Source organism: Bos indicus, chromosome 14 (genome assembly GCF_029378745.1).
Source record: "Bos indicus isolate NIAB-ARS_2022 breed Sahiwal x Tharparkar chromosome 14, NIAB-ARS_B.indTharparkar_mat_pri_1.0, whole genome shotgun sequence".
Classification (NCBI taxonomy): Eukaryota; Metazoa; Chordata; class Mammalia; order Artiodactyla; family Bovidae; genus Bos; species Bos indicus.
This window is the reverse complement of record NC_091773.1, coordinates 566,251-586,928: the sequence shown is the minus strand read 5'-3', so window position 1 is coordinate 586,928 and position 20,678 is coordinate 566,251. Positions and strand designations below refer to the sequence as shown.

Sequence of the window (20,678 nt, the reverse complement as noted above, 5' to 3'; positions counted from 1 at the left end):
TTGGTTAGAGTGACTCATCTCCTGTTCTGTCATCCCCAGCCTGGTCACTGGGGACCATGTCTTTGGTTTGCTGCCCCTTCGTTTTTCTGGGCATTTCCACAATCTGTCCCCTTCTTCCACATCTCAGAGGTCCAGGCCTACAAAGGGCGGTGGGACCAGAGGCAGACATGTAGAGCTGGAGGTCGGGTTAATTTGGGAAGTGGGGGAATCATTTCTGGAGGGTCTCAGTGGGGTGCTGGGAGCCTATCCCCGAGCACCCTCCATTCGCGTCCCAGGACTTTCATTTGCAGGGGTCCGCAGGTGCTCCAGCCCCGCCCAGCCCCGCCCGCGTCCCTAAACCCGCATACACAGCTCGCTACACTGCGCAGCTTCCACCCTTTACTGACCACGCTGGGGCATGCGCGGGTGAGTCGGGCCGGCCAATCCGCGGTACCCACGTCATCAGCCCGCGCCCCGCCCCTCAGCAGTGGATCTCGTAGGCGGAGGGGGGCTGCAGTGGGAGCCCCTGCGCGACTCCAGGCGCTTCGGCCGCTTCCGCCGGGCCCTCGGCGAAGAGCGGCTTGGAACGGTCGATGACGAACATCTCGTGGCCCCGCTCGTCGCGGAGCTCCTCGAGCTGCGCGAAGGTGCAGGGCCCGTCGGAGTAGTCGTTGACGAAGAGCGCTCCCTCCCCGGAAGGCCCCGGCGCCTTTTTACGCCTGCGCCGCCTGCGGCAGATCATGGTCGCCAGTAACAGAGCCGTGAGCGCCAGGAGCGCAATGGCAGCCGCGATGGCCGTCTGTGTGGCCAGGCCCAGGGCACGGAAGGCCATGCTGCCCGTCTCGGGCAGGGGCTCGTGGCTGACTGGGCCGCCGGCCGGGGGCGGCGCGGGTGCCAGCTGCTGCTGCCGGGACACGTTGACCAAGAGCTGGAAGGGTACTCGGGCGGCGCCTCCGGCGTTGGAGGCCTCACACTCGTACTTTCCGGCGTGGGCCAGGGTGATGTTGGTGAGGAAGAGCATGCCGCTGCCGGTGTCGGAGGCCCCGAGACCTCCTGTGCCCCGCCACCCAACTTCCGGCTGCGCCTGGGCGCGAGGTGCACCCTCGCGAGGCTGTGCCACCTTTCTCCAGGTCACCAGGGGCTGCGGGTAACCTGAAGCCTGGCAGGCCACCCGCAGGTCCTCACCCAGGTTGGCTGTCACCTCCAGCGGCTCCACGTGCACAGACGGTGGGATGCAGATGAGGCTACTTCCAGATACTTCCAGGAGACTCTGAAGTGCCAGGCGCGGGGGCTCTGCACACAGGATCTTCTTGTCCCTGGAGCTGAGCAGTCGCTGGCCTCCCTCCTTGATCCAGGCTCCCAGCCAGTGCAGGGCACAGTCACAGCGCCATGGGTTCTCTGTAGGTGGAGCAGCAGCAGGCATGTAGCTCAGGGGTGGCTCTGGAACACAGCCTGTGCGGTTGGGGTTGTTGGCAAGAGCAGGAGCCCTCTTACCTAACACCGTGTGGGACCCTTGCCACTTCTCTCTGACAGGGGGCTCCTTAGAGTGGGCAGCACCCATCCACCCCCCCCCCCACACACACACACCCCAAACTCGGTTCTGTGATGCATGTCCAATTCATTTCACCAGTCTGAGAAAGCTCCTGTTCCTGGCGTTTCCGTGCCACAAGTTTTGCTATTTGAGGGGAACCTCTGTGTCCACATAGACATCCCACCAGCACTAAGACTTTGCACATCCTGCCAGCTTTGTCTACAGGCGCTGTCTGGAGGAAATGTCCCCACTCTTGGTCATGTTTCCAGTTTTTTCCTGCAGGCCCTCTCCTGGCTCAGTAATGTGGAAGCTGCTCAGCTGTCTGGTTTGTTCAGGGCCTTGTACATATTCTGTCTCCCTTAGGCAGCTATGACTCTACCCTTGTTCCTAGCAGCTTTCTATCATGGCTGTGGGTAGGTAGTGCTGCCCGCCCCCCAGGGCTGCCACTGGAGCCCCTTCCACAGCTGGCTGGCTCTCTAGTGCCACCACTGTGGCCAAGGAAGCTGCCTTTGCATGAGAGCCCCTTGCCTCCAGAAAGAATTACCTGTGAGGCGCAGGACCTGCAGGCTGGCCAGTGGCTGCAGGGCCTCCCGGCTGATGGTGCCCAGCTGGTTCCTGCTGAGGTCCAGCAGTGCCAGTGAGGAGAGCCCAGCCAGGGCCTGGTCCTCCAGCAGCTCAATGCTGTTTTCCTGCAAGTGCAGCTCCTGCAGTCGCTGAAGTAGAGACAGATTATCAGAGAAAAGGGCCCTGGGGACAGGTCCCCTTTAGTCTGGGCTGCCTTTTCTCCCCTTCACTACTCCAGCCCAGTAGGGCAGGTGGCAGTGCAGGAGGACCTTCTTGCACACTCCTCCCACCTCACCTGCAAGTGTAGGAAGGTGAAATCCAGCAGCTGTACCAGCTGGTTGCCAGCTAGGTAGAGCACGCGCAGTTGGGCCAGGCCTGCGAAAGCACCGACGCGCAAGCCGCGCAGCCGGTTGCCAGTGAGCGCCAGTTCCAGCAGGCGCGACTGCGTGCGGAAGGCGCCCGACTCCAGGGCGTGTAGGCTGTTGTTGTGCAGGTAGAGATGGCGCAGGGAGGCGAGGGGCGCCAGGATGCCCGGCTCCAGGCGCGCGATGCTGTTGTCCTGCAGGAACAGCGTCTGTATCGGAGGGAGAGAGGGCGCTTACCCCTCTGAAGGGGTCTTTATTTTCCCTAGAGCGCCCCATTCACCCACGGGGAGGCTCACACACCCGTCCCTCCGTTTCGCTGGCACCCCTTACCGCCGCCCGGCAGCCCCACGCGGTGCCCACCTGCGTCCCGGGTGGGATTCCAGGCGGGACTACGCGCAGTCGCAGAGCACCGCACTCCACCGTGGCGCTGTAGCAGCGGCAGGCGGCGGGGCAGGCGGCAGCGCGAGGCGGGAGACCCGGCAGAGACAGCAGCGACAATAGCAGCAGTGCAGGCGCCCCTGGGGCCATCTCTCGCGGGACCGGCCGCGGGGCACAAGCCTGCAGCCTTTCCAGCAGCCTCCCTACAGTCCGGCCCCGGTGGGATGCAACTCCTGAAACACAGGTTGGCAGGCCTGTCCCTAACATTTGAGAGCCAGCGAAAAGCATGAATGGAGGCACACACCGTGTCTGAATTTTGAAGCTTGAAATCGGTTTAAGAAACTGGTAAAATTTCATTGCCTTCCTTTATAAAAAGCTTTTTAAAAAAAAAAAAAAGTCAAAGATCTGGAGCATCAGGTTTCAATTTAGAATTTCTCTTGTCTTCAGAGTCTCGCCACACAGGCCACAGGAAGGAAGCCTATGCCACCCCAACACTTTTCTCTCCCCATCCCCCATCTGCCTGGTACTGAAGGGTTTCCTGCTCATGCATGTGGACACATGGACTGAAGTGCCTACAACCCAACATCCAGCCACTCCTTGGATCTTAGTTGCAAGAGACTGGTATGGGCTTGGGAACACGTGGGTAAAGTTCAGGGTCAGTCACCAAAGCATGGACTAGAAGGGAAAGAATAGGCTCTGAACAGACACATCCCCTGGTCTGCATGAACTCACTCTTGAGCACTGGCATGAAACCTCAAGATATGGAGCCCAGTCAGGGGTCCTTTGCATAACCTCAGGACAGGGCACAAGTCTCCCTGTTGCTAGTGTTTGTCCTTGTCCTCACCTAATTTTGATCCAGAATTTACTCTCGTCATTTTTATCCCTAGAACTCATGCTGTGTCCTCAGTGCTCGGATTTTCCTGTTGTGACTTGAGGACATGGGCACAACTGGCCTCGGGTTGGGGGGGGGAGGGCCACCAGCCACAGGAAAATGGAGGCATACTTTTGTCCAGCCTCTAGCCCTGCCCTACTTGGGGTGGGAGTGGGTAGAACAGCTTAGCTATAATTAGAGCTTTTTCTCAGGGAACTTGCTAGAGAATTGGAGGATGAGGCAAATAGGAAAGCCAGTTCAGCTGTGGGGCCATGCTGACTCCTAGAAAGATGCATCCATCTTTGGGTTAGGTGGGTCCTTGGGATGATGACTGGGCTGTGAAAGAAGGAACCTTGGGTCACCAACTGAGTTTCTAGTGTAGTTTGCCAAGTAGGTTCTGTGCTCAGTGACCTCCTGGACTTTGTAGTGTTTTGTTTTGGGGTTTATACACATGCAGCTGTGATCCTAGAAAGAGAAGACCTGAGTCTAGTTCAAGGCACGAGTCCAGTTCAAAGCACAATGAGTCCAGTTGGATGGTGGGGCTGAGGTGTGCCATCAGCTAGCCTCCACTTCAAATGGTCTCTGCTCTGAACTCCTGCCTGTTCACCAGGTCTCCTACTAGGAAGAGTGTGTCATGTGGAAAGTTTTTTGTTTTTTTAGACTAAGGTTACCCAACTTCTCTGATGTTTCCTCTTCGGCACTTACAAATTCATGCTTTAATATCCAGATCCTTAGCTGTGCTGACAGATCCAGAGGGCAGACTTGGTGTCTGCCTTGCTCCTCACTGCAGCTCAGCACTTAGCACACGACAGAGGCTGAATGAAGAAGAGTGAGTGGTAACGTCTCTGAAAGCCAGATTTAGTACAAATCTTGCACTAACTGAGCACACTGGAAGGCTTCACGCTGCTGCTGCTGCTAAGTCACTTCAGTCGTGTCCAACTCTGTGAGACCCCATAGACGGCAGCCCACCAGGCTCCCCTGTCTCTGGGATTCTCCAGGCAAGAATACTGGAGTGGGTTGCCATTTCCTTCTCCAATGTGGAAAGTTACCAAGTGGCCTTGGTGTTTATTTAAATCTTGCTCTAAATTTAAGTCACATAGTTATTTAAAATTACTGAACAGAAGCAAGCACAGTGAAAGTTTTAATGTAATTGTTTTCGTCTAGGCAGAGGCAATTACCAGATGTCTCAGAATGTGTGTGAACCCCAAGAAGTTGGGGGGCATTCTCAGCCCCTGGGACCCACTTCCCTCAGCAAAAGGGCTGGCCTAGAGTGCCCACCCAGCTTTCAGCAGCAAGGCCTCTCAGAGAAGATTCTTGGCCTCTTCTTAAGGACTTAAGAGGATTGCTGCTCACGTGGACACCCCCTAGATGCTGATACGTGTGGAAGAGCTGGCCTGGGCATGGTTGAGGACTCAAGCAGGAAGAGCAGGGGAGGCTAGCTCAGAAATACTTTAACCCAGCGGAAACCCTCCTAATCTGACTGGGTAGGAGGTGGGGTGTAACATACTGGATTTGGCAACAGCTGTCAGTCTCCAGGGGGCCCATCTGTGCGAGGAGGGGTGAGTGAAGGGATAATGGAGGAAGCCCTGCTTCGCTCTTCTGCGCAGTGCGAGGCCCGAACCTTGATCTCCCGAGGCGCCCCCTGCATCCCCTCCGGCGCGGTCTGTCCAGGGCAGTTCAGGGCAGGGCGTGGTCCCCGTCAGGTCGCACGCCCTTCTCAGTAGTCGACAGAGACAGAACCAGGATGGGCCCTGATCCCGCCCCACGCCCGCTGACCTTGGGCCGGGCGCCCCCTCACCTGACGCTCCCGCGGCGCGGCTCCCCCGCCGAACCCCGGCCCACAGAGCAGCACCCAGCGGGGGAGGGACGGGCGCCGCTCGGGCTCGCGCACTGGAGCCCCCGCGCCTCCCGCCCGGCCGCCCCGATCCGTCGTCGCGAGGGCCAGGCAGACCAGAGGACGAAAACGCCCCAGGCCGGGGGTGTGTGGAGGGAGTAGGGCCCCAGAGACCCCGCCCCTGCCGGCGTCGGGACTCGGTCCGCGGCGCCACCTCGGACAGCGCCGGCGGGGCGGGGCCGCGGAGCACCTTCGCCGCGCACGCGCACTCGGCTGGCGCGCTCTCTGGGTGGCGCGTGCGCAGCCCGCCGGCCCGGGGCGCTGCGGGTGCCAGCGGTTGCTGGCCCGCGGTTCAGGGCGGCGGGGCAGCAAGCAGGAGTGGGGCCAGGTCCATGGTGAGTGCGAAACGGCGGCCCTGCCAGCGCACGTGCGAGGGCAGCTCGGGCGCGCCTGGCGCGTACTCGAAGCAAGCGCTGAGCTCGAAGGCCAGGGCCGATCGCACCAGGCCCACGCCGCCCGCGCGCTCCGGCGCTGGGTGGTAGAGACGCCCATTCGTGGCCAGAGGCAGCAGGCGCGCCGGCTCGAAGGGCACAGCCAGGGCCTCGCCGCCGCCGCAGTAGGAGAGGCGCTGGGGCGCGGGGCCCGCGGCCAGAAGGTGCGTGAAGACCACGGGCCGGTCTTCGCAGCGTAGGAAGTTGCGTTCCCTGCCGCAGAGCGAGAGGAAAGGGAAGTAGGCCTCGTAGCGCCCGCTGCGGTTGGGTCTCAGGCGGGAGAAGAACATGACCAGGAACTGCGGGTCTGTGGGGAGGAGGGGGAAAGGGCGTGACTGCTCAGCACGCCAGACCCCGAGTCCCCCGGGCCCTACTGCTCCAGGCAGGCGGCTCTCCCTGGGCCACATCAAGGGCTTGCGCCAGCTGTCGGACAGCCGCCCAGGCCTCACTTCAGTTAGGGGGCTTTTAAGCACAGTACGGCCAGCCTCCTAACGCGGGCAGGACGGCTGGCAGGTTGGGCAGCGCGAACGCTTAAGAGCCTTTCCCGAAGGAAGAGGGAAGGTGGGGGTGGAAGGAGCATCGGTACCTTTGAAGCAGGTGGTGAAGTTCTTCATTCTGGAGTCGTCCAGGAAAAGCTGCAGAGAAGCAGACCGTGGCCCTTGAGTAACAGCTCGAGAGAGCTGTCCCAGGGCGAGAAGGGCCTGGTGGGCCTGAGCCCGGGCTGATGTCCGCTTTCTTTGCTCGTCTGTGTACACCATGTGCAGGGAGGCGCGTGGAAGATAAACTTGGGAGCCCTGCCGACCTCCCCACATCTATCCCGCGCCCCCCGCCTTACTTCCTCAAGCACAGATTCTCTCAGCTGGCACGCCCTTTCCGCGCCTCTTCCCTCCTCCCTTTTAGTTTCTAATGAGATGTGCCACTTCTTCCGCATAGGCTCTCTGAGTTGCTTCCTTGTGTGTATGGTGGATGCCACCGCCAGGGCTTCCAAATCAGGCGCGGCGGCGGGGGACGCAGGACCGGGGGATGCAAAGCCCGCAGGGCGCAGCCAGGTGCGGGACGTTGTCCTCTGGGGGCCTAACCCTTTGGGGCCATAGCCGCGCGTCCTAGTGTTTCCAGCGCGACCCGGGAGGCCGGGTTGCCTTACTGTAAAGACCCCGCCCCCGCCCACCTGGCCCTGATGATCCACATAGTAAAAGTACTCGCGCGTCCGAGGCTCTGGGCTCTGGCCCTGCGTGTAGGAGACGCCCCCGCCCCCAGCGTAGGTCCGGGCTCCCGGGGACCGCGCCAAGATTAGAGCCCAGGGCCGCAGCGCCCCGCTCATCGCCCACATCCTCCTCCTGCGCCGGAAACGGCCGGAGGTCATGCGGGGCAGGTGCTGTGGGAACACCGGTCCCCCGGCGGTCTTGGCCTCGTGCTTTGAGTTCCGTCTGCGGCCAAGGAGCTCGTCCCCCACCTACCCCCACCCTCTTCCTCTCTCCTCCCAATCCCAGGCGTTCCCGACACTCTAGGCGTCAGGGGCACGCCGACCAGCGTTCCGGCTGGGGAAAGGGTGGCGAGCGGGACCGCCCGACGTTGGGGTTCTAGTGTGAGACGCAGGTGCGGTCGGTTTCGGGAATAGGGACATCGGCTGGGCCTGAACTTCGCTGGGCATGCAGGCCCTGTCCCTCCGCCCGCGGAGACTGGCTGTCCTCACGTGAGCGAGGTACGTGCAATGTACCCCCGCCCTCAGGAAGCCGGCCCGGCTGGGCAGCCTTCATGTGAGGGTGGCTGCTGAAGGCAGGTGGTGAATAAACACCGCCCAGAAAGCCTAAGCCAGCTTGGGCCGTACGATAGGTCAGAATCCCTCCTGCCATCCCCACCCCACCCTCAGGCAATCAAGCAGAGCTTACGGGCTCAAGTGGAGTCAGGTGCCTCGCCCCATCCCCTGGAGGTACCTTCCTCTCCTCCCCGAACCCCTCCCTGCTCCCCCTCCCCTATTCTCCCTTGACCTTACGTCCACCCGGGTGCCCACACCGGCAACTGGCTGCTGATAGCTGCCTCGCTGCCACTGGAAAGAATGGGAGGCGACAGACTCGGAAGTGTCCATACGTACTTTATTCGCACAAAGTGTTTTCATCTCTCGAGTCCATGCGTCAGAGCGAGTCTTTGGCCGGGCTGCCGGTACCCAAGCCTCGAGACCACCGGACCCAGGACCTTCTCCCAGGGGGACACCGGGCCTCGGCAGGGCTGGGATTTTTTAATAATAAATAAAAACTCAACTCTAAAAAATATATATATATATAAACTGGGGATAAATTAAGTTTTACAACGATTGGAACCCAAAATTCCAAAATGGAAAATGTACAGAGTCTAGGTACCTCTGCCTCCCTATCCTCACCCTGCCCGCGCGCGCTCTGGACTAGAGGAAGGACAGCCTCTGGTGCCCCTCTGGTCCCCCGCTCTGGGCTCCTGCCCTCTCATCTGCTGCAGGTTTTGGACGGGGATAGGGCAGGATTCGCTTTTTGGTCAAAGCCAAGAAGGTGGAGAAGAAAATGAAGGAATGATAGCAACTTGTCTGCAGAGGATGGGGGAGGACGACTCAGAAATAAATAGCATTTGGGTTAAGATTATGTCATTAGCAAATTTAGTTCTTATATCTTTCGCTCTATTTATATCTCTATACACAGGCGGGTTGGGATGCGGGATAGATTCTGAATTTATAGTTACACGAAGAAAAAATATTCTCGCCCCTCCCCCACCCTGCCCCAAGAATGCCTGCCCAACCCTGCCCCCCACCCCGGAGGACTTTGGCTTGGAGGCTCCTTCCCGCCCAGAGAGCCTACTGGGCCCTGGACCGGCCAGACTCTGCTCTGGTGGTGGACAGCCCAGAGCCCTGGAGACCCCAAATTCCTGTGCAGTCACCACGCTGGAAGCAACAGGTGGCGGGCTGGGGCGGGGGGGGGGGGGGGCGGTGCCGCGGGTGTAGGGTAGGGGGCGGGAGAAATTGGGGAGGGTGAAAGTCGAAGACGAGGAGACCCCCAGGGCAGAGGGAGGGCAGAGGAAGGGAGGGGTAGCCGGGCTGGACCAGACTGAGCACAGCACCCAGCCAGACGGCTTGCCCCAGGGAGGGCGGCTTGTGCTCTCGGGCCGGCCGGGAGGGGCAGTGTCACTTGGCTCCAGGAAACAGAAGGCACTTTCTCGAGACCGACCTGCGGCTGGCGATGGGCGGGGTCGCGCCTAAAGAACCAGCCAGAGGCCGGGGGCGGGGCGGAGGCGCCCTTCCCTCCGCTCCTCTGCCCCGGCTGCGCCTTCAGGCCGAGGGCCAGGGTGGGGGAGATGGGGGTTCCAGGGCTGGGGCGGGCATGGGCGGAGCCGGCATGCTACCTCCGCGTCTGGGGCATCCCCTCCCCCCTCCCCGCGTGCCCCCCTGCCCAGGCGCACCCGGGCAGGCTCTGTCCCCACCCTCGGTCCCTCGGTGCCCACGCGCTATAGCACGCCCTCCATGAAGCTGGTGTCCAGGTGCTGGATGAGCACGCGCAGGAAGGACATCTCCTTGCGAGTGTTCTCAAAGATGACCCGCGGGTCATCTGAGCGGCAGCGCAGGCAGTTGGGCGCCATCACCATGGCCAGGTTGCTGACGTCCATCTTGGTGATGGCCACATTGGCAGGCTGCACGAACACCTGCGGGGGAGCGGCGAGTGGGCCCGAGCCGGGCGCGGAGGGGGCGGGGCGCAGGGCGGAGGGGGCGGGGTGCCAACCGCCTACCTGGAGGAAGCGGATGAGGTAGCACAGCACCAGGCGGTTGATGCGGGGCAGCGCGTGCACCACGGCCACGGCGGCCTCCGGGCTCTCGTAGTGCGCGATGCACTGCTCATAGAACTCGTGCGGGATCAGGGGCTCCTCCAGCTCCCGGTACCACAGCTTCAGCAGCGACGCTGGGAACGCAGCGCGGGGTGTTCAGCCATGTGGGGCCGTTGGGGACCGGCAGCAGCAAGGGGTGAACCGGGCCGTGGGGGGCGGTGATTGTGTGCTGGCGCCGAGGGGGCAGGACCAGACTGGAGGTGTCCACACAGTGGTGTGGGCTACCTGGCTGGAAGCCAGTGGGCTCCTAGTCCTGACCGTCAGGACTGACCCCAAGCGTGGGGACACTGTCCTGAAGGACATGCAAGTGTTGTAGAGAGGATTTATCAGGAGGGCTGTACAGCCACTCTGAGCCATGGAGACTGACCAATGACGGTGGATCTCTGCACTGGAAATGGATCAGAGGGCTGCCCCTTCTGCATGGGAAGCAGGGAAGGCTGAACCATTCCAGCTGCTCCTGCTGACGGGGCTGGGGGCTCACCTGGGACGTGGGGGTCCTCCAAGCCTGTAGGCACCTTCCACTGGTCCACCTGTAGCTTCAGGGCATTCACTTCATCGATGTCCCCAGGTACTCTGCCGAGCACATGGCAGGTCTCAGGGAGGAGGAGCTGGGCTTCCTCCAGGTCAGGGCTTCATGACCCCTCTCTGCCCGAATGACCTCCTTCCTATCGGAGGGGAGGTGTGGCTGGGGTCCCCTGCCCCAGGCCCTCATCCTGCTGTTGACTAGCCCCATGCAGATCCCTTCCTCAGAATGATCCCTGAGGCCCAAACCCACAAGCTTGTTTCCCCAACTGTCCTGGGCAGGTGAGTCATGACGGCAGGTGACTGGCCATGTGCCACCCCCATGGGGCAGGGCTATCATCTCCATGCACAGGTGAGGATCCTTTGCTGAGAGTTGCTGCATCTTTCCTGGCCCTGCCCATGGCTGTTGTCCAAGTGCCCTCTGGGGCCCTGGTGGCCATTTCTGAAGGATTACTGTCCCAGACCAGCTCCCCTGCCTGGGTTCAGGCATGATGTAGTTCAGGGGGAACAGTCCTATGCCCAGCCTCTCCATTTGCTCCAAGGTGCCTCTCTCCGGCATGCTGGCCTCTTGGAAGTGCTCCTCTGAGGCAGGGACCCAGTGCCCAGTGGCCCTGACTGCTCAAGACTGGTGGAGACACCCAAGGCCCCCACACCCTGGGCCCAGGTTGCAGGGCACCTGAAGATGCCTTCCGTCTGGTCCCCGTTGAGTGCGAGCACCTCCTCCGACAGTCGGGTCTGCACCCAGGGCAGCTGCCGATCAGGGTAGCGCTCCTTCTGCATACTCATGACCTCCTGCAGCGCGCTGCCAAACATGGACGGGCTGAAGACCGCATTCTTGGCATGTCGGATCTCCTCTACGTTGGGCTTCTTCAGCCCCTGCAAAGGCAGCCCAGCACTCTGTGCCAGTGTGGCCAAGCACCCAGCCCTCTGTCCCCTGACACCCCTGCAAGGCCTACCCCTGGTTCACCCGCCTCTCCTGTGAGCCCCAGGCCTCTGCCTAGCCAGAGCACCCCAACTCCCTGGCCCCAAGTCAACACGGCGGCTTCCTGTTGGGCCACCTACAGCACCGGAAGCTCCAAGTGACACCCTCTGCCCTGTGAGAGGTTGAAGGGTGAGCCAGTCACTTCACCTGCCCCCTTCCCAAGTCTGCAGTCCCACCTCCCGCTGGACTCTGTCTGGGCCTCACCAGCACAGGGTGCCCGCCCACCTCTCCCTGGCAATGCAGGGAGTTCATACCTTCTTGGCCCCGGTTAGGGCTGCCTTCTGCAGCTTGTGGTAACAGTACTTGGCATATGTGCTTATTGCCACCCCTGGAAAAGAATGGTACCAGTTGGCTTGGTGTGGACATGTAGGAGCAGGGGCTGCAGGCCAACCAGTGACTGAGAGGAAGCAGCAAGAGGGGCAAGGAGAAGTGGCTCTTGTAAGAACGTGGGCACCCAGGGCCTTACTCTCCTGGGCTGTGCTTTGAAGTAAACCTATGTGGAAGGGAAGGAGGCACTGCCCTCCCCTCCAGAGGAGCCAGACTGCAGAAGGAAGCCCTCTGCCAACCCACCCAACCCTCCCCCTAGCGAGTAAGGGCAGGCTGGGGGTGCGGTGTTTCCCTGGAGAAGTGGCAGGCCAGATAGGGCAGGGCCTGGGGAACCCCTGAGAAGGGGGATTTCTGTGTGCAGCAGGCCTGTGGGCACTCGGCACCCACTGCCCAGGGTCACACAGGACGGAGCTCTGGGTTGGCTGGACTGCAGGCCTTCTTGTAGCTCTGATTCCAGCAGGAGGCCGTGGGCAGCTCAGGGAGAGGCCTTAGCCTGCAGGGTCCCATGCCCATGTGGCTGAAGGCTGCCTGGGTGGGAGTCAGGGAGAGGGAGGTGCAGGGCCTGGCTCATGTGAGAGGGGGATAGTGGAAGTGGATGCCCCAAGTCCTGAACCTGGTTTCGCTGGGAGGGCAACGCTGGGGAAGAACCACTCAGGGCTCTGCCTGAGGGCTGAAGGTGATGGGAGGATGGGTCTTTTTTCTCAAGGAGAGAGGCTTTCTAACTGGTGGTCATGGAGGGCGGCAGAGCCAGCAATCCGAGAGCAAGGCCTCAAGCACCTTGGCTGGGGTCTTTCCAGATTTGAAGGGAGAGGGGCTAGGAGGAGACCTAGTCCAAGGAGGGTCTGAAATGTGGGCACATCCTTCCTGGCCCAGGCAAGCAAGGGAAGGAGCAACAGGACAGAGGAGCCACCTGGGCCGGGCTGTCCGGGCCACGGACAGAGGGGCTGGACCATGTGCCCCCAGGCTCAGGTCAGGCCCCTTCCCTGTAAGACTCTGCCTCTGCTGAGTGCCACCTGCCTAGGGGCCTCTGGACCCAAGCCTCAAATCCAAACACAGAGTCTTTTTCAAAGGAAGCAGTTTCTTGAGATGTCTGAGGACATGGGGCTCCTTGAACCTCAGTGTGAAGAACACAAACATGTCTCATCCACGAAAACCTTTTCATTTCTAGTTATCACGGAACAGCTGTCGTAACTGGTGACAGAGTTCTATTTTAGAGGAACCAGAATGAAAATGAATGTTTCTTCTAGATGTTTAAACCCTGAAGAATCTGTTTCAGGTCCCTGGGGACCCACAGACCCCTGGCAGAGACCCTAGCTGCTGCCTCCCATTAGCCCACTTGGAACACAGCGCTTGGAATCTTCCACCCCTGGCCCATGTGGCCCACGTGGGCAAGCTCTGGGCTCAGGGAGAAGGGATGGCGCTCAAGCAGAAGGAACCTGGGCTGCACCCTGAGCACTGGGAGCACCTGGCAGCAGCGCTCCCGCTCCCCGTCCTGGGTGCAAGCCCCCTCTCCCTTGGGTGACTGCTTCTGTCCCTGGGCTTGGGGCCCACGGGCAGACCTGCCCCGCCCTCCTGCCACAGGTCTCATGGGGCTTCCTGCACCTCTCACCTAGGGTTGGTGGTGCAGCTCTTCCTGGCCTGATTCCCTATCTGCAGGATGGGGACGGGTGCCCATTAAGGGCCGACCTCGGAATCTGGCAGAGTGAGGACTCAACTGAGAACCACCACTGCTGGAGTCCCAGGGCACATCCTCCTGGGCCAAGACTACGGGGTGTTTGCTCAGTGCCCAGCGTCCAGCCCAGGGAGCCCTCTGGAAGTGTGGGGGGACCCTGCTCTGAGCCCCATGTCCAGCGCTCAGCCCAGGGAACCCTCTGGTGGTGTGGGGGACTCTGCTCTGAGCCCCGCGTCCAGAGGCTGACAAAGCAGTTCTCCCAGAGCCTTGCTGCTGTGCCAGGGCCCAGGCCATGAACCTCAAAGGCCACCAAGTGTGGCCAGAACCTGCTGCCTCTTGGCACATGCTCTGCAGGGTCCCAAGGGTCTGGCTCCCTTCTCTGACCCACTCAGGGCTCCGATCACCCCCAACCCTGCTCATGGCTGCACTGCTCTTGTGGATTGGCTTGGGCAGGAGCTCAGGACCCCACCTGCTCCTACCCACGACAACAGTGGCCCAAGGGTGCCCTGGAATCCCAGATGGCAGCTGCCTCCTTTCTCCTGGCACAGGCAGCAGCCAGCCAGGCACTTCCCAGAGGAAGAAGAGTGGGGCAAGTGTGGGTAACTGGGTGTAGGCAGGCTGGTAGCTAGTCCCAGGATATTGGTGCCAAGAGGGGCAGTTCACGGCACAGCAATGCACCACTGGCTCTCCTGGTGGGGGAGGGTACACAGCCTTGCGCTAACAAGGCTTCCCTGGAGCTTGGGCAGGGGTGGGGTTCCTGAGCCAGGGCCCAGAAGGGCAGGGATGGGAATGCTGGGGGAGGGAGGCTGGGGAACCCCTGAGTGTGCTGGGGGCCCTGCCAGGGAACCGAGGCCCGGCTTGGCCCCCAGGGCACTCCCACACCAGGGGCTGCCTCCAGCAGGCCCCTCCGCACTGTGCGCCCAGCATGCACACCGGAGAGTGTCCCGAGCACCGCGGAAGCTGAGACAGGGCGGCGCGGCCTCTCCCAGGAAGCCCTGTCGACAAGCAGGCTTCAGCCCCCTCTGGAGGAGGCCTGGCAGTTAGTGCCCCCCGCACCCCAGCCCGGAAGTGGTTAGAGAGAGGGGGCCAGGCGGCCGAGCCGGAGAGCAGAGCTGTGCAGCGCAGCGCCCGGGGCTGCGGGAGAGGCCCTACCATCCGGCTCCTCAACATAAGGCTTGGGTTTCTTTCTCAACTTGGACTTCTTCTTAGTGTTCCTTTCCAGGAGCGCTTTCATGTGCTGGGTCACTGGGGAGCAAACAGAGGGTGAGGCCACAGAACACAGAGGAACACGAGCCCACACGGCCCCACGCGGGGCTGACCCCAGGTGGCTGGTGGGTGACGGCCCAGCCTGCGGGGCTCCTTGAGGGGTGAAGGCGAGTGTCCTGCTCACTCCCGGGACAGGGGTGGGTGTGAGGGCCTGTCCGGGCCACGTGGCTGGGGAAGTGCCAGCAAGATGCCCGCAGGCAGAGGGGAGGGACTGTGGTCAGCTCCTGACCCTCTGGCTGACAGGACGGAAGGGGTGGGGAGAACCCTGAGGAGGCCCCAGGCCAGCCGTGGGGTTCCTACATGGCTGAGGGGACGCTGAGCAAGGGGGGGCGCCGGGCTCCCCTCTCTGGCCAGTCGGGGCGCCTCCCACTCGGCACCGCTGACACAGCCCCTCCTCCCCCGTCCCATGCTCCAGAAGGAAGTTGGGGTGCACGGTCCACACTGAGGTGGGAGCTACCTCCCATCACGGTGGACCCTCTTACCTACATATATTATTCGTAATTCTTCTGGATGGGGAAGCTGTTATTTACCTAATTACACTTTGGGTTATAACCCAATATGCTTTATTCTGCTGTTCAGTGCTCCAGCTTTGGCCCCGGGAGCTGTGTTCTCTAACACAGCCCTGTGTCAACCCTCATCCCTTCCAGCACTTCCTCCCCTCGACGGACATCAGTGTGAGCAAACTCCGGGAGATGGTGAAGGGCAGGGAAGCCTGGCGTGCGTGCTGCAGTCCACAGGGTCACAAAGAGTCGCACACGACTTAGCAACCGAACAACAATATGTACATTCCCAACCCCACCCTTAGAATCAGTTGCTTCTCCAAAGAGCACTGGTTCTGTCTCATAGAAAATGCCAGAGACCAAGAGCTGTTGGTCAGCTGTGCTCACTTCTACGGGGTGGCACTGCCCTCGCTGACAGGGCTTGGGCAAATAAACAGGTAGCTAGGTGGGAGAGGCTGCCTTCTCTTCCCAGTTCAGAGTTTTTGTCAGGAATGGAATGCTGGATTTTGTCAAATGCTTTTTTCTCCACTTATTGATATGCTCATATGATTTTTTTTTATTCTGCTAATATGACAAATCACAATGACTCATTTTTAGAATGTTAAACCAACTTTCCCTTTCTTAGATAAACCCCACGTACTCAAGGTGCATTATCGTTTTAATATATTATTGAATTCAATTAGTCAAAAATACTGTTAAGTTTTTGTACTATGTTCATGAGGGATACTATCTGTGCTTTTTTTTTTTCAAATTTTTGGTAATGTTCTTTTCTAATTTTGATACAGAGAGAACTGGGAGATAGTCCTTCCACTTCTGTTTTCTGAGTTGGTAAAGAATTGCTACACAAGCAAGCATTTGATAATTCTCTAGTGAGGCCATCTGGGCCTGGCATTTTCTTTGTGGGAGAGTTTTAAAGTCCTAATTTAATTTCTTTAGTAGATATATGATTTTTCTGAAATAGATAAGAAATAGAGGCCTTACAAATAGCTGTGAAAAGAAGAGAAGCGAAAAGCAATGGAGAGAAGGAAAGATATAAACATCTGAATGCAGAGTTCCAAAGAATAGCAAGAAGAGATAAGAAAGCCTTCTTCAGCGATCAATGCAAAGAAATAGAGGAAAACAACAGAAAGGGAAAGACTAGGGATCTCTTCAAGAAAATCAGAGATACCAAAGGAACATTTCATGCAAAGATGAGCTCGATAAAGGACAGAAATGGTATGGACCTAACAGAAGCAGAAGATATTAAGAAGAGATGGCAAGAATACACAGAAGAACTGTACAAAAAAGATCTTCACGACCCAGATAATCACGATGGTGTGATCACACGACCCAGATAATCACGATGGTGTGATCACTGACCTAGAGCCAGACATCCTGGAATGTGAAGTCAAGTGGGCCTTAGAAGGCATCACTACGAACAAAGCTAGTAGAGGTGATGGTATTCCAGTTGAGCTATTTGAAACCCTGAAAGATGATGCTGTGAAAGTGCTGCACTCAATATGCCAGCAAATTTGGAAAACTCAGCAGTGGCCACAGGACTGGAAAAGGCCAGTTTTCATTCCAATCCCAAAGAAAGGCAATGCCAGAGAATGCTCAAACTACCACACAATTGCACTCATCTCACACGCTAGTAAAGTAATGCTCAAAATTCTCCAAGCCAGGCTTCAGCAATATGTGAACCATGAACTTCCTGATGTTCAAGCTGGTTTTAGAAAAGGCAGAGGAACCAGAGATCAAATTGCCAACATCCGCTGGATCACAGAAAAAGCAAGAGAGTTCCAGAAAAACATCTATTTCTGCTTTATTGACTATGCCAAAGCCTTTGACTGTGTGGATCACAATCAACTGTGGAAAATTCTGAAAAACATGGGAATACCAGACCACCTGATCTGCCTCCTGAGAAACCTGTATGCAGGTCAGGAAGCAAAAGAACTGGACATGGAACAACAGACTGGTTCCAAATAGGAAAAGGAGTACGTCAAGGCTGTATATTGTCACCCTGCTTATTTAACTTATATGCAGAGTACATCATGAGAAACGCTGGACTGGAAGAAACACAAGCTGGAATCAAGATTGCCGGGAGAAATATCAATAACCTCAGATATGCAGATGACACCACCCTTATGGCAGAAAGTGAAGAGGAACTCAAAAGCCTCTTGATGAAAGTGAAAGAGGAGAGTGAAAAAGTTGGCTTAAAGCTCAACGTTCAGAAAACGAAGATCATGGCATCCAGTCCCATCACTTCATGGGAAATAGATGGGGAAACAGTGGAAACAGTGTCAGACTTTATTTTTCTGGCTCCCAAATCACTGCAGATGGTGACTGCAGCCATGAAATTAAAAGACGCTTACTCCTTGGAAGGAAAGTTATGACCAACCCAGATAGCATATTCAAAAGCAGAGACATTACTTTGCCAACAAAGGTCCGTCTAGTCAAGGCTATGGTTTTTCCTGTGGTCATGTATGGATGTGAGAGTTGGACTGTGAAGAAGGCTGAGCGCCGAAGAATTGATGCTTTTGAACTGTGGTGCTGGAGAAGACTCTTGAGAGTCCCTTGGACTGCAAGGAGATCCAACCAGTCCATTCTGAAGGAGATCAGCCCTGGGATTTCTTTGGAAGGAATGATGCTAAAGCTGAAACTCCAGTACTTTGGCCACCTCATGCGAAGAGTTGATTCATTGGAAAAGACCCTGGTGCTGGGAGGGATTGGGGGCAGGAGGAGAAGGGGATGACAGAGGATAAGATGGCTGGATGGCATCACTGACTCGATGGACGTGAATCTCAGTGAGCTCCAAGAGTTGGTGATGGACAGGGAGGCCTGGCGTGCTGCGATTCATGGAGTCGCAAAGAGTCGGACACGACTGAACGACTGATCTGATCTGATCTATTTCTTACTGAATGATCTTTGGTAGTCTGTGTTCTTAGAGGAATTTGTCTATTTCCTCTAAATTGTCAAAAATACTGACATAAAAGTTGTTCACAGTATTTTTTTTATTATCCTTTCAACATCTGTTGAATCTGTAGTGATATCATCTCTCGTTCTTGAAACTGGTAATTTATGTCTTTTTGTCCTGGTTAGTCTGTATGGAGGTTTGTTAATTTTGTTGACCTTCTCAAATAATCAGGTTTTTGTTTCACTGATTTTCCAGATGGTTTTTTCTGTTTTCTCTTTCACTGATTTCTACTCTAATCATCATTTCCTTTCTTCTCCTTACTTTTGGCATATTTCCTCTCTCTCCCCTTTCTAACGTTCCTCAATGTAGGAGCTACGTGATCTATTTCCTAGTACAGACATTAGGTGCTGGAAGTTTCCCTCTAAGAACTGCTTTAGCTCCATCACACTAATTTTAACATGTTTTGTTTCTATTTTCTTTCAGTTCAAAATACTTTCTATATTCTCTTTTCATTTTTATTTGACCCATGAATTGTTCAGTATCATGTTTAGTTTCCAAATACTCAAGGATTTTCCAGGTATCTGTGTGTTGCTGATTGTCAGTTTAATTCCATTGTGGTTAGAGGACACACTTTCTTTGACTCATATTCTTTAACTTTTACTGAGACTTGCTTCATGGCTCAGGATATGGATTATTTTTAAAAAGTGGCTGACATTTGAGTCCAGATGCTCTAGGCTTCTCTGGTGGTTCAGACAGTACAGAATCTCCCTGCAATGCAGGAGACCTGGGTTCGATCCATGGGTTGGGAAGATCCCCTGGAGAAGGCAATGGCCACCCATTCTAGTATTCTTGCCTGGAGAATCCCATGGACAGAGGAGCCTGGTGGGGTCCCAAAGAGTCGGACACGACAGCAAATAACACACCCGCTCTGCGACCCAGATCCTTGAAGTGTGGCTGCTTTGCTTCTCACGCAGACCTTCAGCTACGCCCTCTGTTCTCAGCGCCACGGTCACTCCCACTTTCACACCACTGTGGAGGATGCTCGCCCCTGCTACTGAACTTCTCAGGCTTTGCCAACTGCTTCAACTTTTCAGCTTCCCCACCACCTGCTTGGGATCCACGTTTCTTGGTCTGCCAAATGAGTTTTTCACCACTTGTCCATTTGCTTTTCAGCTTCCAAAACATGATTGTTTTTCCTCTTCCCTCGTCTTTGTCCTGGTGGGTTTTAGTATTTTTATTATAATAAAATGTACATACCATAAAACTTGCCATTCTAACAATTTCAATTGTACAGTTCAGTTTTATTATACAGTACAGTTCAGGTTATTAATCCTTTGTGTCACTGTGTCACCACCACCACCCACCTGCAGTGGGAAAAGGAGTACGTCAATGCTGTATATTGTCACCCTGCTCATTTAACTTACATGCAGAGTACATCATGAGAAACGCTGGGCTGGATGAATCACAAGCTGGAATCTAGACTGCTGGGAGAAATATCAATAACCTCAGATATGCAGATGTCGCCACCCTTATGGCAGAAAGTGAAGAGGAACTAAAGAGCCTCTTGATGAAAGTGAAAGAGGAGAGTGAAAAAGTTGGCTTAAAGTTCAACATTCAGAAAACTAAGATCATGGCATCCGGTCCCATCACTTCATGGTAAATAGATGGGGAAAGAGTGGCTGACTATTTTGGGGGGCTCCAAAATCACTGCAAATGGTGACTGCAGCCATGAAATTAAAAGACGCTTACTCCTTGGAAGGAAAATTATGACCAACCTAGACAGCATATTAAAGAGCAGAGACATTACTTTGCCAACAAAGGTCCATCTAGTCAAGGCTATGGTGTTTCCAGTAGTCATGTATGGATGTGAGAGTTGGACTGTAAAGAAAGCTGAGTGCCGAAGACTTGATGCTTTTGAACTGTGGTGTTGGAGAAGACTCTTGAGAGTCCCTTGGACTGCAAGGAGATCCAACCAGTCCATCGTAAAGGAAATCAGTCCTGGGTGTTCATTGGAAGGACTGATGTTGAAGCTCAAAGTCCAATACTTTGGCCACCTGATCCGAAGAGCTGACTCATTTGAAAAGACCCTGATTCTGGGAAAGATTGATGGCAGGAGGAGAAGGGGATGACAGAGGATGAGATGGTTGGATGGCATCACTGACTCAACGGACATGAGTTTGAGTGAACTCCAAGAGTTGGAGACGGACAGGGAGGCCTGGCATGCTGCAGTTTATGGGGTCGCAAAGAGTCGGACACGACTGAGCGACTAAACTGAACTGAATTGATTTAGGCTGAATAATACTCCACTGTATGTACAGATGACATTCTACTTTATCTGTTCATCCATCAATGGATACCTGGCTGCTTTCTACCTCTTGGCTGTTGTGAACATGGTGCTATGAACACAGGTGTGCAAATATCTATTCACGTCTCTGCTTTCAATTATTTCGGGTATTTACTCATAAGTGGAATTGTGGAGTCCTATACTAATTATATTTTTATCTTTTGAGAAATTGCCATTCTATTTTCCATAGTGACTGCAGTATTTCACATTTCCTTGCGAGGTTTCTTTTTTTGTGTTTAAAAGATTCCCTCAGTGTTTTTACCATGAACTCAAGGTGGGATGCAAGTAAATGTACGTGTCCAGCCTGCTATCTTTACCC

General features: G+C 56.4%; 3 protein-coding genes across 8 annotated transcripts in view; all 3 read right to left on the bottom strand.

The window, feature by feature from the left end:
• Nucleotides 1-365: 365 nt before the first annotated feature.
• On the bottom strand, nt 366-5,629 carry LRRC24 (leucine rich repeat containing 24). 3 transcript variants are annotated; one of them, XM_019973588.2, is made up of 5 exons: nt 5,196-5,629; nt 2,800-3,050; nt 2,370-2,648; nt 2,055-2,223; nt 366-1,431 (listed from the first exon to the last, which is right to left on the bottom strand). In XM_019973588.2, exons 2-5 carry the CDS (start codon nt 2,965-2,967, stop codon nt 461-463), a joined length of 1,587 nt encoding a protein of 528 aa, XP_019829147.2. In that variant the 5' UTR covers nt 2,968-3,050; nt 5,196-5,629; the 3' UTR covers nt 366-460. The 3 variants fall into 3 exon arrangements, with proteins under 3 accessions (XP_019829147.2, XP_019829148.2, XP_019829149.1); XM_019973589.2 differs by having other exon boundaries at nt 366-1,377; XM_019973590.2 differs by having other exon boundaries at nt 5,487-5,619.
• A 110-nt stretch (nt 5,630-5,739) lies between these two features.
• C14H8orf82 (chromosome 14 C8orf82 homolog) lies at nt 5,740-8,129 on the bottom strand. 2 transcript variants are annotated; one of them, XM_070802234.1, is made up of 3 exons: nt 8,007-8,129; nt 6,600-6,648; nt 5,740-6,320 (listed from the first exon to the last, which is right to left on the bottom strand). In XM_070802234.1, the coding sequence occupies exons 1-3, from the start codon at nt 8,127-8,129 to the stop codon at nt 5,875-5,877; spliced, it is 618 nt and encodes a 205-aa protein (XP_070658335.1). In that variant the 3' UTR covers nt 5,740-5,874. The 2 variants fall into 2 exon arrangements, with proteins under 2 accessions (XP_070658335.1, XP_019829228.1); XM_019973669.2 differs by lacking the exon at nt 8,007-8,129 and adding an exon at nt 7,182-7,864.
• The window catches only part of ARHGAP39 (Rho GTPase activating protein 39), a 56,905-nt gene continuing 44,316 nt past the window's right edge, over nt 8,090-20,678 (bottom strand). For 2 of the 3 annotated variants that reach the window (XM_070802198.1, XM_070802201.1), the window contains exons 7-12: nt 14,509-14,601; nt 11,612-11,685; nt 11,052-11,251; nt 10,335-10,426; nt 9,758-9,927; nt 8,090-9,673 (exon numbers count right to left, since the gene is read on the bottom strand). In XM_070802198.1, coding sequence (XP_070658299.1) covers nt 9,479-9,673; nt 9,758-9,927; nt 10,335-10,426; nt 11,052-11,251; nt 11,612-11,685; nt 14,509-14,601 — 824 coding nt within the window. In that variant the 3' untranslated portion in view covers nt 8,090-9,478. The remainder of the gene's footprint in view (nt 9,674-9,757; nt 9,928-10,334; nt 10,427-11,051; nt 11,252-11,611; nt 11,686-14,508; nt 14,602-20,678) is intronic. The other variant, XM_070802199.1, reaches the window with a different exon arrangement.

Excerpts from the sequence above, each read along its gene's own strand:
- LRRC24 (XM_019973588.2), bottom strand. The coding sequence starts at position 2,967 with ATGGCCCCAGGGGCGCCTGCACTGCTGCTATTGTCGCTGCTGTCTCTG. Across the intron at positions 2,649-2,799 it reads GAATCCCACCCGGGACGCAG|ACGCTGTTCCTGCAGGACAA; the intron begins GTGGGCACCGCG and ends CCTCCGATACAG. Across the intron at positions 2,224-2,369 it reads TCACCTTCCTACACTTGCAG|CGACTGCAGGAGCTGCACTT; the intron begins GTGAGGTGGGAG and ends TCTCTACTTCAG.
- C14H8orf82 (XM_019973669.2), bottom strand. The coding sequence starts at position 7,376 with ATGACCTCCGGCCGTTTCCGGCGCAGGAGGAGGATGTGGGCGATGAGC. Across the intron at positions 6,649-7,181 it reads ATGTGGATCATCAGGGCCAG|CTTTTCCTGGACGACTCCAG; the intron begins GTGGGCGGGGGC and ends GCTTCTCTGCAG. Across the intron at positions 6,321-6,599 it reads CTTCACCACCTGCTTCAAAG|ACCCGCAGTTCCTGGTCATG; the intron begins GTACCGATGCTC and ends TCCTCCCCACAG.